The following is a 12510-nucleotide window of genomic DNA, read 5'->3' as shown; positions in this document are numbered from 1 at the left end:
CAGTGAATTATTAGTTACTTAATTAATGTTTCCTTTCTATTCTCAAAGGATAAATGTGGGTCTTGTAAAAAAATGCTCAGTTGTTCAGCAGAAGAGTACCTTCACGTTTAACATCTTTCTTTGGCGTGTCTCTATAATTACGTGTAAAAATCGTCCAAAATGTCCGAGGACTTGTAACTGCTTACGAGGGGTGGCAAGATGCGTCTTGAAATGTCAGCCGGCTATGATGAATGAATCTGTATGTTTCTAGTGTGTCAGCATTATGGGACATGTTCAGCACAGGAGCCTCCCAGGCCGAGCCGTTGAAGGAAGTGTTGTTAGAGACTACACTATACACCAGTGTAGTCCCCCTGAATCACTCTGCATTCTTTTCTTCTTCAAACCCCCCCCCTTAGGTATCTTGGGAATTTGAACAAAATTCAATGACAGCGCTAAATCAATTTGATTTGAAATTCCAAGGGGGGAAAAGCAGGTGAAATTGCTGCGATGGGCATGTCAGACGTGTGTACATGAGACAAGGAGGAGAACAGGAGTGGAGGAGTGAGTTGTTCTCCTGTGGCCCTGATGCACTACAAGCCTCTCCCCCATATTGTCTCCTGCTTTTATATTAATTACAACTTGCATTATCAGCTGTGAGACGCTAACCCCAGCAAATAGAAAAGTCAGCCCCGGGAGACCAGGCTTGCCTTGTATCTTATTTTCCATCTTGTCTATCTATTGTGCTGCCTGCCTGTCTGTCTGTCTGCCTGTCTGTCTGCCTGCGCTGTGTGTTGTGTTGTGTTTGCTCGTTGCTGCTCTCGTCTCTCCTCCTGGTAACAGTGCTCTTTTAACACAATTAGAGAAGAGCATGGAGTGAACCATGTTTTGACTCGTAATTATGCCAAGCTACAGGGAGTAGTCACATGACGTGGTGCTGCCTGCTTTTTCGTCTTCTTGGTTTTTAGATTGATGAAGGAAGACCCTTTTCGGCGACCTAGGTTTTCTTTCTCCCTCCAGCTTGTTTGAAGTGTAATGGACTCAAACACCCTTCCTACCTCAGAAAGGTTAACCTTGTTGAGTGTGGAAAGTTAATGCCGGTGTTGTGATATTTCTTGTCATGTTGTGCGAGAGCGGTTATTGAAGAGAGGTGAGTGACAGATATGCACACCGAGGCGTCTGTTTGACCAAATGAAAACATCAGCATATGATTGGCCCTACATAATAATCTTACCGTTGTTTGGTCTTTGCTTATGTTACTGTGACCAACTAGGCTTAGTTTAGTCCAGGCCTAGATCCCTGGCCAAGCTTCCATTTACTGTACTTCTGGCTAGAAATTCACTGCCAAATATCACTCCCTTTAACACCATTAGCTAAGGTGTCTCTGATTTTAATTTAGTACCCGAGCCATTAAAAATGACACATTACTGTGCAATGATAGCTAAATGAAGTCCTATCGATTCAGCCGTTGCATTAAATCCATGTGGTTCCCTGGCATAGCTGGCCCTCAGACTAGAAGTTGACCTGGCTGGCTGCAGTGTTGTGGATGTGAAGAGAAAAAGAGACAGATAGAGAGAGAGAGAGGGAGTTAGTTAGCGTACTGTAATGTATAGTAGCTTTCTAGGCCAGTCTGGCCGGCAATGGGTGTTTCAGTGTCAGGAAGTGGAACCCAGTCATTTTCTTCCCTTAGAACAACAAGAGGCCATTTGGAGTCTGGCTCTGGCTAAATACATCATACACTGCCTGTGATTCTTGACGCCTTTTTCTCTCTCTCTCTCTCTCTCTCTCTCTCTCTCTCTCTCTCTCTCTCTCTCTCTCTCTCTCTCTCTCTCTCTCTCTCTCTCTCTCTCTCTCTCTCTCTCTCTCTCTCTCTCTCTCTCTCTCTCTCTCTCTCTCTCTCTCTCTCTCTCTCTCTCTCTCTCTCTCTCTCTCTCTCTCTCTCTCTCTCTCTCTCTCTCTCTCTCTCTCTCTCTCTCTGTCTCTCTCTCTCTCTCTCTCTCTCTCTCTCTCTCTCTCTCTCTCTCTCTCTCTCTCTCTCTCTCTCTCTCTCTCACTCTGTCTCTCTCTCTCTCTCACTCTGTCTCTCTCTCTCTCTCTCTCTCTCTCTCTCTCTCTCTCTCTCTCTCTCTCTCTCTCTCTCTCTCTCTCTCTCTCTCTCTCTCTCTCTCTCTCTCTCTCTCTCGCTCTCTCTCTCTCTCTCTCTCTCTCTCTCTCTCTCTCTCTCTCTCTCTCTCTCTCTCTCTCTCTCTCTCTCTCTCTCTCTCTATGTCTCTCTCTCGCTCTCTCTCTCTCTCTCTCTCTCTCTCTCTCTCTCTCTCTCTCTCTCTCTCTCTCTCTCTCTCTCTCTCTCTCTCTCTCTCTCTCTCTCTCTCTCTCTCTCTCGTTCACTTACAAAATTTTTTTAATGACATTTGCTCGGAGACTTAATTGAAGAGTTATGAGATGTCTAACATTAGTGATGTTACTCTCTATGTAAAAAAATATACCCATACTTGTAAACGAAGGCTCTTGGACACATCAAAGCCCATCTCAGCCCATATATCTGATCAATAGCCCAGGTAAGCAGTAGATCCCAATCATCCGTCCACTCTTAATTAAGTAGGGACGTTCTTCTTTTCCACTCCCTTGTTCAGAAGGCCTCAAATCCACGGGGGGCTATTGTTCGGTCCGGCCTGCCTTATCCCCCCCCCCACCTCCTCTCCTCTTCTGGGTAATTCTCCCAGTTCTTTATCTGATTGCCATCCGGTGAACAGCTGACGCTGAGAGGGGTTGTAGTGGAGCGCCGTGGCTGGGGCTGAAGGGCCTGCGTCTGTCTGCTGTTTGCCGCCCCGCTCTGAGCTGTTTGAGAACACAGCCTTCCTCCCTGAAAACGTACCAGATAAAAGGAGGGCTGCTGAGCTGTGAGGCACAGCTGGAGCAGGAGCACATAAGGACCCGGCACCCAAGGGAACCGGCGAGCCAGTCAGCGAACCGCTCTGTGCTGCTGTCTCATAGCCTCTCCCCGTGAACTCCTCTCCAGGCCCTCCCCTGTCTGTCCTCCCCCAGAACAGCTCACTCAAACTGGGACAGCCTCACTAGCAGGCGAAAGTTCAGCGCGAGCGCTACCCATCTGAGGCAGAATGGTAAAAAAAACGGGCTCTTTTGAAATATTTCTGTGCCATGTATTCCCCTCCCACTTTTCATATATGTATGTGTGTGTGTGTGTGTGTGTGTGTGTGTGTGTGTGTGTGTGTGTGTGTGTGTGTGTGTGTGTGTGTGTGTGTGTGTGTGTGTGTGTGTGTGTGTGTGTGTGTGTGTGTGTGTGTGTGTGTGTGTGTGTGTGTGTGTGTGTGTGTGTGTGTGTGTGTGTGTGTGTTTGAGACTGAAAAAAGCAAGCGGGGAGAAGTGGGATGAGGTTTGTGGGAAGCCTTGGTGCAGGCCTGTGTTTGTTTGGCTTGGGCTCCTTTCAAGGGGCTGCTTTTCCAGGCCCCCAGACAACGTTGGGCCAGCATTCGCCAACATTTTGTCATCGTGTTCAGGTGATGAGTTATATTTGAATAGGCTATCCTGTGTGTTTGTGTGGTTGTGTGTGTGTGACTCATGTGTCTGTTTGTGCTGTGTGTCTCACAGTCCGTCTCTCTGTGGTGTGAATGACAGAGGAAATTCCCCCTCTAGCCTGCCTTCGTGTGGCACTGATAAAGCCTTTCCTGTACAGTACTGTAGAATTCCTGTTTCCCGGTCCGGACCTGCAGGGACCTGGGAAAGACCAGGAGAGAGAGGAAGGAGAGAGAGAAAGGAAAAACTCTACTTATGAGCTCTATATTTTTCTGTAAAAACTATTACTGGACCAGTATTTGAGCCGGTTTATTCTGTAGGAGTAATGTGTGTGTGTGTGTGTGTGTGTGTGTGTGTGTGTGTGTGTGTGTGTGTGTGTGTGTGTGTGTGTGTGTGTGTGTGTGTGTGTGTGTGTGTGTGTGTGTGTGTGTGTGTGTGTGTGTGTGTGTGTGTGTGTGTGTGTGTGTGTGTGTGTGTGTAGGGGCGTGTGTATGTGTGCATTTTTGGCAGATTAGAGGGAGAATCACTGTCATATCTTATTTTCATCTCTGACAGTGCTAATGATGAATAGCTCTTGCGGTGTATTTAGGCTTCTTACCTCGATATTTCTCACTTGACACGGAAGTCTCAATTGGTTACGGTATAAACTAACTCCACGGGGCCCGGCCATATGTGTTGAGACAATTCTTCAGCGAGCGCCCTGCCTGCAGCGTTCAGAATCAGACGACACATTAACCGTCGTCGCTGTGTTGTGTGCTCTTATGTATTCATGAAACTGTCTGATTGCAGAGTTGAGACTTTAGTGCCAGACGGTTTATTAATGCACTAAGCTTTTTTCTTTTCAGCCTTTGATTGTAGTGGCCTTGTTGATTGTGTGTGAGGGGCAAAATGAGTGGAACTCTTTGCTTGCCCAGAAAATGTAAGCAGTCCAAGAGATCCTCACTGCACTGTAGACTCTTACAGATGTCACTCTCATGTTTCCAACATACTCATGTGGTCTCCCTTTCTCTCTCTCTCTCTCTCTCTCTCTCTCTCTCTCTCTCTCTCTCTCTCTCTCTCTCTCTCTCTCTCTCTCTCTCTCTCTCCTGGTTTGCGGTTTGGATGGGGAATGCGGACGGATGAATCCTTCTCTCTTTCTCTCTCTCTCTCTTTTTGTAAAACCCATGCAGAACCCAGCTTCCTGGAGAGACCACGATGACGCCACCTCCACACACTCGGCCGGCACGCCAGGGCCCTCCAGTGGGGGCCACGCTTCACAGAGCGGCGACAACAGCAGCGAACTAGGTGAGCCAGCACACACCCCCCCCCCACACATACACACATAGAGGCATGCACATGCACACACACTCATACAAGCACACATGCAACATAATATTTGAAAGACTTGCCAACACACTACTTTTGGAGACGATCAAATTTACAATTACTGCTCATTATAAATGGTGTTAAAGTGTTAATATTCTCTCACTTGCGCACACACACACACACACACACACACACACACACACACACACACACACACACACACACACACACACACACACACACACACACACACACACACACACACACACACACACACACACACACACACACACACACACACACACACACACACACACACACACACACACACACACACACACACACACACACACACACACAGAGAGCAGCATATTAACTGCTGTGAACTGTAGCTATTTAGAAGTAGAGTGCTAAGAAAGCTGGTGGTTAATAGGATATTTCTGCCAGTTCTCTCTAGCATTTAAAACATATTAACTTTTAGCTCTACAAGCCCAATTAGAGCTCAGAACAGCTTGTGCTTTTTATAGTCTGGACTGCCAGCCTGCCTATCATAATGCATACATTCTATTACAGTTATCATTTTTTATAGTTATCATTTTATTATTTTATTTCACCTTTATTTAACCAGGTAGGCTAGTTGAGAACAAGTTCTCATTTACAACTGCGACCTGGCCAAGATAAAGCAAAGCAGGGCGACACAAACAACAACACAGAGTTACACATGGAATAAACAAACATACAGTCAATGACACAATAGAAAATGTCTATATGCCAGTGTGTGCAAATGAGGTAGAATAATGGAGGAAAGGCAATAAATAGGCCATAGTGGCGAAATAATTACAATGTAGCAATTAAACACTGGAGTGAAAGATGTGCAGAAGATGTGCAAGTAGAGATACTGGCGTACAAAGGAGAGGAAAAAAAATAACAGTATGGGGATGAGGTAGTTGGATGGGCTATTTACAGATAGGCTATGTACAGGTGCAGTGATCTGTGAGCTGTTCTGACAGCTGGTACTTAAATTTAGTGAGGGAGATATGAGTCTCCAGCTTAAGTGATTTTTGCAATTTGTTCCAGTCATTGGCAGCAGAGAACTGTAAAGAAAGGCGGCCAAAGGAGGAATTGGCTTTGGGGGTGACCAGTGAAATATACCTGCTGGAGCACGTGCTATGGGTGGGTGCTGCTGTGGTGACCAGTGAGCTGAGATAAGGCAGGGCATTACCTAGCAAAGACTTATAGATGACTTGGAGCCAGTGGGTTTGGCGACGAATATGAAGCGAGGGCCAGCCAATAATGCAAGTCATGTCTGTGAGTCTGCATTTTGGAAAGTTAAACGGTTTAGATCTTCTTGTATTCACATTGTGTTGAACTATTGAAACACAGGCATCAACACAATGCATCAACACCAAAACAGAACAAACTTAAGTGATCTAACTCTGTTACTAGTGTCTTTGCTAAGACAACAGTGTTGATTAGCCATTAGCCTTTCCTTTCTTGTACTGCCCTTGTTTTCAGTGTTCTCTGTTGCAGTCAGGTCTCCTTTCACTGGCGGCAGTGTGTGTGTGTGTGTGTGTGTGTGTGTATGTGTGCACGAGTGTGTGTTATTGTTTGTGTCCATTTCCATTCGTGGGTTTACATGGTGTTTCATCACACCACACACACACACTCTTCTCTCTCTCACAGTCTGTCTCCACAAGACGCCAGACGCTTGTCATGTCCAATCATGGCTATCGTTTTGCCAATAGGCAATAAAATGCATCGATGGTGTGTGTGTTTCTGTTCTGTGGTTGTGCTGGTTTAATCATAGAGTCTGTCTGAGTCTGTGGGCCTGTTGGAGTGGCTGTGCTGCTGAACCATTACTGACCACAGAGACACTCCTAGAGGTGGGCCTGTGGTGGTCCCGTGTCAGGACTAGTTGCATTACAGGCAGCTGTCTGGCTGAGCGGAAGGGGTTTGACAGTGACAGTAACTCCGGCTCACGAGGTGCACTGCAAATTAGCAAGGTGGAAAGTAGCTCTAAGATTTAGCTCAAAGATTTAACCCACATTTACCCCATTTATAGAAGTAGGTGTAGGTACATCTGTCAAATGACTTTTCCGTTATATTCAGGTTTATTTTATATTTATTGTTTGTCATTCCTGCAAAGCTAGTAGTAGAAGGGACTAAGCGATGCAGAAAAGAGGTTTGCACAAGGGGGAAAGGGAGAGAGCAGAGAAAGTAGAGAGAGCAGAGAGAGCAGAGCGAGTAGAGAGCAGAGAGAGTAGTCAGCAGAGAGGGCAGAGAGAGTAGGGGAGCAGAGAGAGCAGAGAGAGCAGAGAGAGTAGAGAAAGCAGAGAGAGCAGAGAGAGCAGAGAGAGTAGAGAGCAGAGAGAGTAGTCAGCAGAGAGAGCAGAGAGAGTAGAGAGAGCAGAGAGAGTAGGGGAGCAGAGAGAGTAGAGAGCAGAGAGAGTAGTCAGCAGAGAGAGCAGAGAGAGCAGAGAGAGTAGAGAGAGCAGAGAGAGTAGGGGAGCAGAGAGAGTAGAGAGAATAGAGGAGTAGAGAGAGCAGAGAGAGAGCAGAGAGAGCAGAGAGAGCAGAGAGAGCAGAGAGAGTAGAGAGAATAGAGGAGCAGAGAGAGTAGAGAGAGCAGAGAGAGTAGGGGAGCAGAGAGAGCAGAGAGCAGAGAGAGTAGAGAGCAGAGAGAGCAGAGAGAATAGAGAGAACAGAGAGCAGAGAGAGTAGGGGAGCAGAGAGAGTAGGGGAGCAGAGAGAGTAGAGAGAGCAGAGAGAGTAGGGGAGCAGAGAAAGTAGAGAGTATAGAGCAGAGAGAGTAGAGAGAGCAGAGAGAGTAGAGAGAGCAGGGGAGTAGAGAGAGTAGGGGAGCAGAGAGAGTAGAGAGAGCAGAGAGAGTAGGGGAGCAGAGAAAGTAGAGAGTATAGAGCAGAGAGAGTAGAGAGAGCAGAGAGAGTAGAGAGAGCAGGGGAGTAGAGAGAGTAGGGGAGCACAGAGAGCAGAGAGAGTAGGGGAGCAGAGAGAGTACAGAGAGTAGAGAGAGTACAGAGATAGTAGGGGAGCAGAGAGAGCAGAGAGAGTACAGAGAGAGTAGAGAGAACAGGGGAGTAGAGAAATGCACTGCCTATTGATTATTTTACACACATAAGTACAAGTGACCTGTAATCCACAGAGCACTTATCGACTCCTCTGCACCGGATCCAGTAACAGCTGATCAATATAGGCAAATACAGTTACTGTACGACGCGGAGCAGGAAGCCGAGGAGGACCCCGTAGGACCTGGGCCTCCCTGCCCAAGATTAAAAGAGCCTAAATCATGTACACAGCTTCAACTCAAAGCCCTGGGTTAAAAAGCCCTTCAAACTCAAGGAAAAGATGGAAGAGAGGGATAGAGCAAAAGAAAGAGAAATGTGGAGAAAAAAAGAGATTTGGGAAAATGAGTTGAGAGAGGAAATCAAGACAGAGAGAAAAAAAGAGTGTGAATGAGAAAAAAGAAGAGAGAAAGGAGAGAGAGAGGGGGCCGCTGATTTAATGGTCTAATGAGGCCGTTCTCCAGCCAGTTGTTTTGTGTGAGGCGCGCTCTGACCTTTCGCTCCGCTCAGGAGCCCAGCCGCCTCATTTTTCACATTCTTGCAATTACGTTAACGCTTGAAGCTCTCCCTGACTCCCGACTCTGACCCTTCCACTCTGACAGAGTCCCCACTCCTATCCACTCCACTTCACGCATGGCCAGGCTTCCCATCTCAACCATATTTCCACATGAGAAAAATACACTCTTTAGTCGGAACACTTAAGTCCACAGTGAAAGAGCTAAACGTGTGCCTTACTTGGTTAATGAGGTATTTAACAGGTTAGCCTCTGTTAAAAGGGGTGGAGGTTAGTTGAGGTAAAAAAGAATGAGGGGAGGGGTATAAGGAGAGAGAGAGAGAGAGTCAGGGAGGCGGAAGGAAAGACAAGAGCTCCTGTTCAATCCTTTGGGTTCTGTGAGAAAACAAAACAAAACAGACTTTTTCTGCAAACCCCTTTAAAAGGTGTGTGGGGCTTAAATATCCCTCAATTTCTTTTAAAGGAGAAGTCTTAAGGACACCCTTTTGGGTCTTGTGCTTCCCAGCGTGTGTTTGAAATGTTCCTGATTCTATAAGATCTACACAGGGGGTCTCTGACCATAGCTGAGGGGATGCGTTGGCGAGTGTGAATTCTCCTCTTGTTTTCCTCCTCATGTTAATGAAGACATCACTTTGACAGTTTAGAGTTCCTGGTAGATGTACATTACAGTATACACCTCACATACCTCTCCCTCCTTACAGAGAGAGAAAGAGTGTGTGTGTGTGTGTGTGTGTGTGTGTGTGTGTGTGTGTGTGTGTGTGTGTGTGTGTGTGTGTGTGTGTGTGTGTGTGTGTGTGTGTGTGTGTGTGTGTGTGTGTGTGTGTGTGTGTGTGTGTGTGTGTGTTCGTTCGTGCGTGCGTGTGCGTGTGCGTGTGCGTGTGTGTGTGTGGGTGTGGATACAGGCCTCGAGATGGTCGCTGTGAGCAAAATGTACATTTGTAATCTCTGGCTTGTATCTCGGCACTGAGCAGCACTCTGAACCCCTGCCAGAAAACTATTTAACCAGTGAGAAAATATGTGTAGCCCCTCTTACGGAATAATTTACTGTGAAGCAGTAAAGCAAGGTGAAGCATGCTCATAGCTGTCAGTAGAGATTGCCAGTTAAGGTTTTGACACCTTGTAAAGAGGGTTTGGGTACAGCACACAGGCCTGCTAACCCCCAACCCCCTCTGTCTCATCCTTCTCCACCTCATTCCCTCACACACTTTTAAAAAACACAAGCATGTATTATTACCTTCAGACTTTCTGTGAGCAGGACTTCCTGTGTTCTAGCTTAAGAAACAGCACTGGCACATGGGAGAAGTTTCAATAGTTTTCCTTAAGAGATTGCAGCTCATTGCTCTCCACCATCAGACTATCAGCGTTGGCTCGGCTTACAGTTCTTTGGATTAGCAGCTCTTTTGAATTCTTCTGAGCTTATCTTGAGATATCAGAAACATCCTCACTACTGATACAACTTCAGGGTAGGGAATCTCTCCCCCCTCTCTCTCTCTCTCTCTCTCTCTCTCTCTCTCTCTCTCTCTCTCTCTCTCTCTCTTGCTCTCTCTCTCTCTCTCTCTCTCTCTCTCTCTCTCTCTCTCTCTCTCTCTCTCTCTTGCTCTCTCTCTCTCTCTCTCTCTCTCTCTCTCTCTCTCTCTCTCTCTCTCTCTCTCTCTCTCTCTCTCTCTCTCTCTCTCTCTCTCTCTCTCTCTCTCTCTCTCTCTCTCTCTCTCTCTCTCTCTCTCTCTCTCTCTCTCTCTCTCTCTCTCTCTCTCTCTCTCTCTCTCTCTCTCTCTCTCTCTCTCTCTCTCTCTCTCTCTCTCTCTCTCTCTCTCTCTCTCTCTCTCTCTCTCTCTCTCTCCTCTCTCTCTCTCTCTCTCTTGCTCTCTCTCTCCCCCTCTCTCTTGCTCTCTCTCTCTCTCTCGCTCTCTCTCTCTCTCTCTCTCTCTCTCTCTCCCTCTCTCTCTCTCTCTCTCTCTCTCTCTCTCTCTCTCTCTCTCTCTCTCTCTCTCTCTCTCTCTCTCTCTCTCTCTCTTTAGACTGCTCCTGTAATTATTAGCTATGCATGAAAAGCAAATCCATTTTGACATCTTGAGTGGTGAGTAAAATGCCTCTCCACACTATTCCCCCTATCACTATCAAAAGGCCCAGCAGAGAAAAAGTATGTTTGTACGTTTTCTCAGCAATTGAACAATCCCCCATGTTCTGCAGAAACATAGACTCCCCAGAGAGATGCAGGGAGAGAAAGTGAGAGGGAGGTTGAGGGAGAGAAAGTGAGGGAGAGGTTGAGGGAGAGAGAGAGGATGAGGGAGAGAAAGAGAGGGGGGTTGAGGGAGAGAGAGAGAGAGAGGTTAAAGGAGAGAGAGAGAGAGGGAGGTTGAGGGAGAGAAAGAGAGAGGGAGGTTGAGGAGAGAGTGAGGGGTTGGAGGGAGAGAGAGAGGATGAGGGAGAGAAAGAGGGGTTGAGGGAGAGAAAGTGAGAGAGAGGTTGAGGGAGAGAGAGAGGTTGAGGGAGAGAAAGAGAGGGAGAGGTTGAGGGAGAGGTTGAGGGAGAGAGAGAGGTTGAGGGAGAAAAAGAGAGAGTGGTAAAAGGGTTGGCGGGAGTGTGCTAGCCTTGGTGGTGGTTTGGTGTGTGTGTTTTCAGTGTGTGTTGGAGTGTGTGCAGCTCACCCACCCCTGGCCAGGGGCCCCTCTAGGCAGGGTCATTGTGGTTGAGCTCACTAGAGAGGGATCATTCCTGGTGGGGACAGGACTCCCTGGCCGTATCCAGAAAGCCCCAGCTAGCACAGTGCGAACATGGCCTGCTGAATCTGGCAGTTTCCGGACCTTTGGCTTCTTCTTCTCTTCTTTCAAGGCCTGGCTACAGCTTTTCTGTGTGCTTGAATGAGCCCCCCACAAATAAAAGTAAGGGAAGAAAAAGAGAGGAGGAGAGAAGATAATCATGAAACCACAACAGAAAGGAAGGAAGCCAGGGACTCAGCTAAAATGCAAGATGGAAGTCTTGTTGCGTTTTTGTGGCTGCTGTTTCTGCCCCAGAGTGAAATAGCTGGCTGTCTCTGGGTGCCTGTTCAAATTTAATTTAGAGTAGTAATTAAAGCTGAATACTGGCCCATAAACAACAGATAAACAATAAAGCAGAGCCTGGACCTGCTGTTCCATTGCCGTCACTCCCAGCTGTTGGAGGACTGATCATTTTTACCCAGTGCCCCTACCTCACCACAACACACCACCACAGCAACAAGGGTGTGTGTGTGTGTGTGTGTGTGTGTGTGTGTGTGTGTGTGTGTGTGTGTGTGTGTGTGTGTGTGTGTGTGTGTGTGTGTGTGTGTGTGTGTGTGTGTGTGTGTGTGTGTGTGTGTGTGTGTGTGTGTGTGTGTGTGTGTGTGTGTGTAAACACGTAGGCTATCCCCCCTCTTCCCTCTTCTTTCAAAACAGAGGGCAGCGAAAGAGAAGGAAAGAATAAAGGATAGAGCGATAGAAAGTGGAGTGAGGGCAAGCAGGATGAGGGCAGGCAGGATGAGGGCAGGCAGGATGAGGGCAGGCAGGATGAGGGCAGGCAGGATGAGGGCAGGCAGGATGAGGGCAGGCAGGATGAGGGCAGGCAGGATGAGGGCAGGCAGGATGAGGGCAGGCAGGATGAGGGCAGGCAGGATGAAGGCAGGCAGGATGAGGGCAGCCAGGATGAGGACAGCCAGGATGAGGACAGCCAGGATGAGGGCAGCCAGGATGAGGGCAGCCAGGATGAGGGCAGCCAGGATGAAAGGTTTAGGAAGAGGAGCCTAGCCTCAGTAGATTGCTTACAAAACCACTTAAATGGCAACAATGATCGCATTAACAATAAATTAAGAGCTATCATGATGTGCCTGGTGTGCTTTCCGCCTGTGGCTTTTACTGGCATTTGGGCAATCAATCACGGTGTCCACACACCTTAGTGACACCCTAGCCAAAGCAGGAGACTCTGACGTCAGATAAAACCAGAGCTTTCCTACACAGGCCTGGCCGTAAAATAGACTTTACAGCATGACTTTCCTACATGTGTAAGATTAGTACATGAAGAGGTCTCCAAGGTGTTGTAACCTGTGTCACTACGTGTCCAGGCCTTGCTACTCAGGTGTCTGTG

General features: G+C 47.5%; 1 protein-coding gene across 9 annotated transcripts in view; it reads left to right on the top strand.

The window, feature by feature from the left end:
• LOC124001571 (homeobox protein Meis2-like) overlaps nucleotides 1–12510 on the top strand; it is a 114548-nt gene that overhangs the window by 10168 nt on the left and 91870 nt on the right. For all 9 annotated transcript variants that reach the window (XM_046308477.1, XM_046308472.1, XM_046308471.1 and 6 more), the window contains one exon: nucleotides 4680–4794. In XM_046308477.1, coding sequence (XP_046164433.1) covers nucleotides 4680–4794 — 115 coding nt within the window. The remainder of the gene's footprint in view (nucleotides 1–4679; nucleotides 4795–12510) is intronic.

This window comes from Oncorhynchus gorbuscha, linkage group LG17 (genome assembly GCF_021184085.1).
Source record: "Oncorhynchus gorbuscha isolate QuinsamMale2020 ecotype Even-year linkage group LG17, OgorEven_v1.0, whole genome shotgun sequence".
In the NCBI taxonomy this organism is placed as follows: Eukaryota; Metazoa; Chordata; class Actinopteri; order Salmoniformes; family Salmonidae; genus Oncorhynchus; species Oncorhynchus gorbuscha.
Note: the sequence above shows the minus strand (reverse complement) of the source record. Positions and strands in the feature narration are given on the sequence as shown.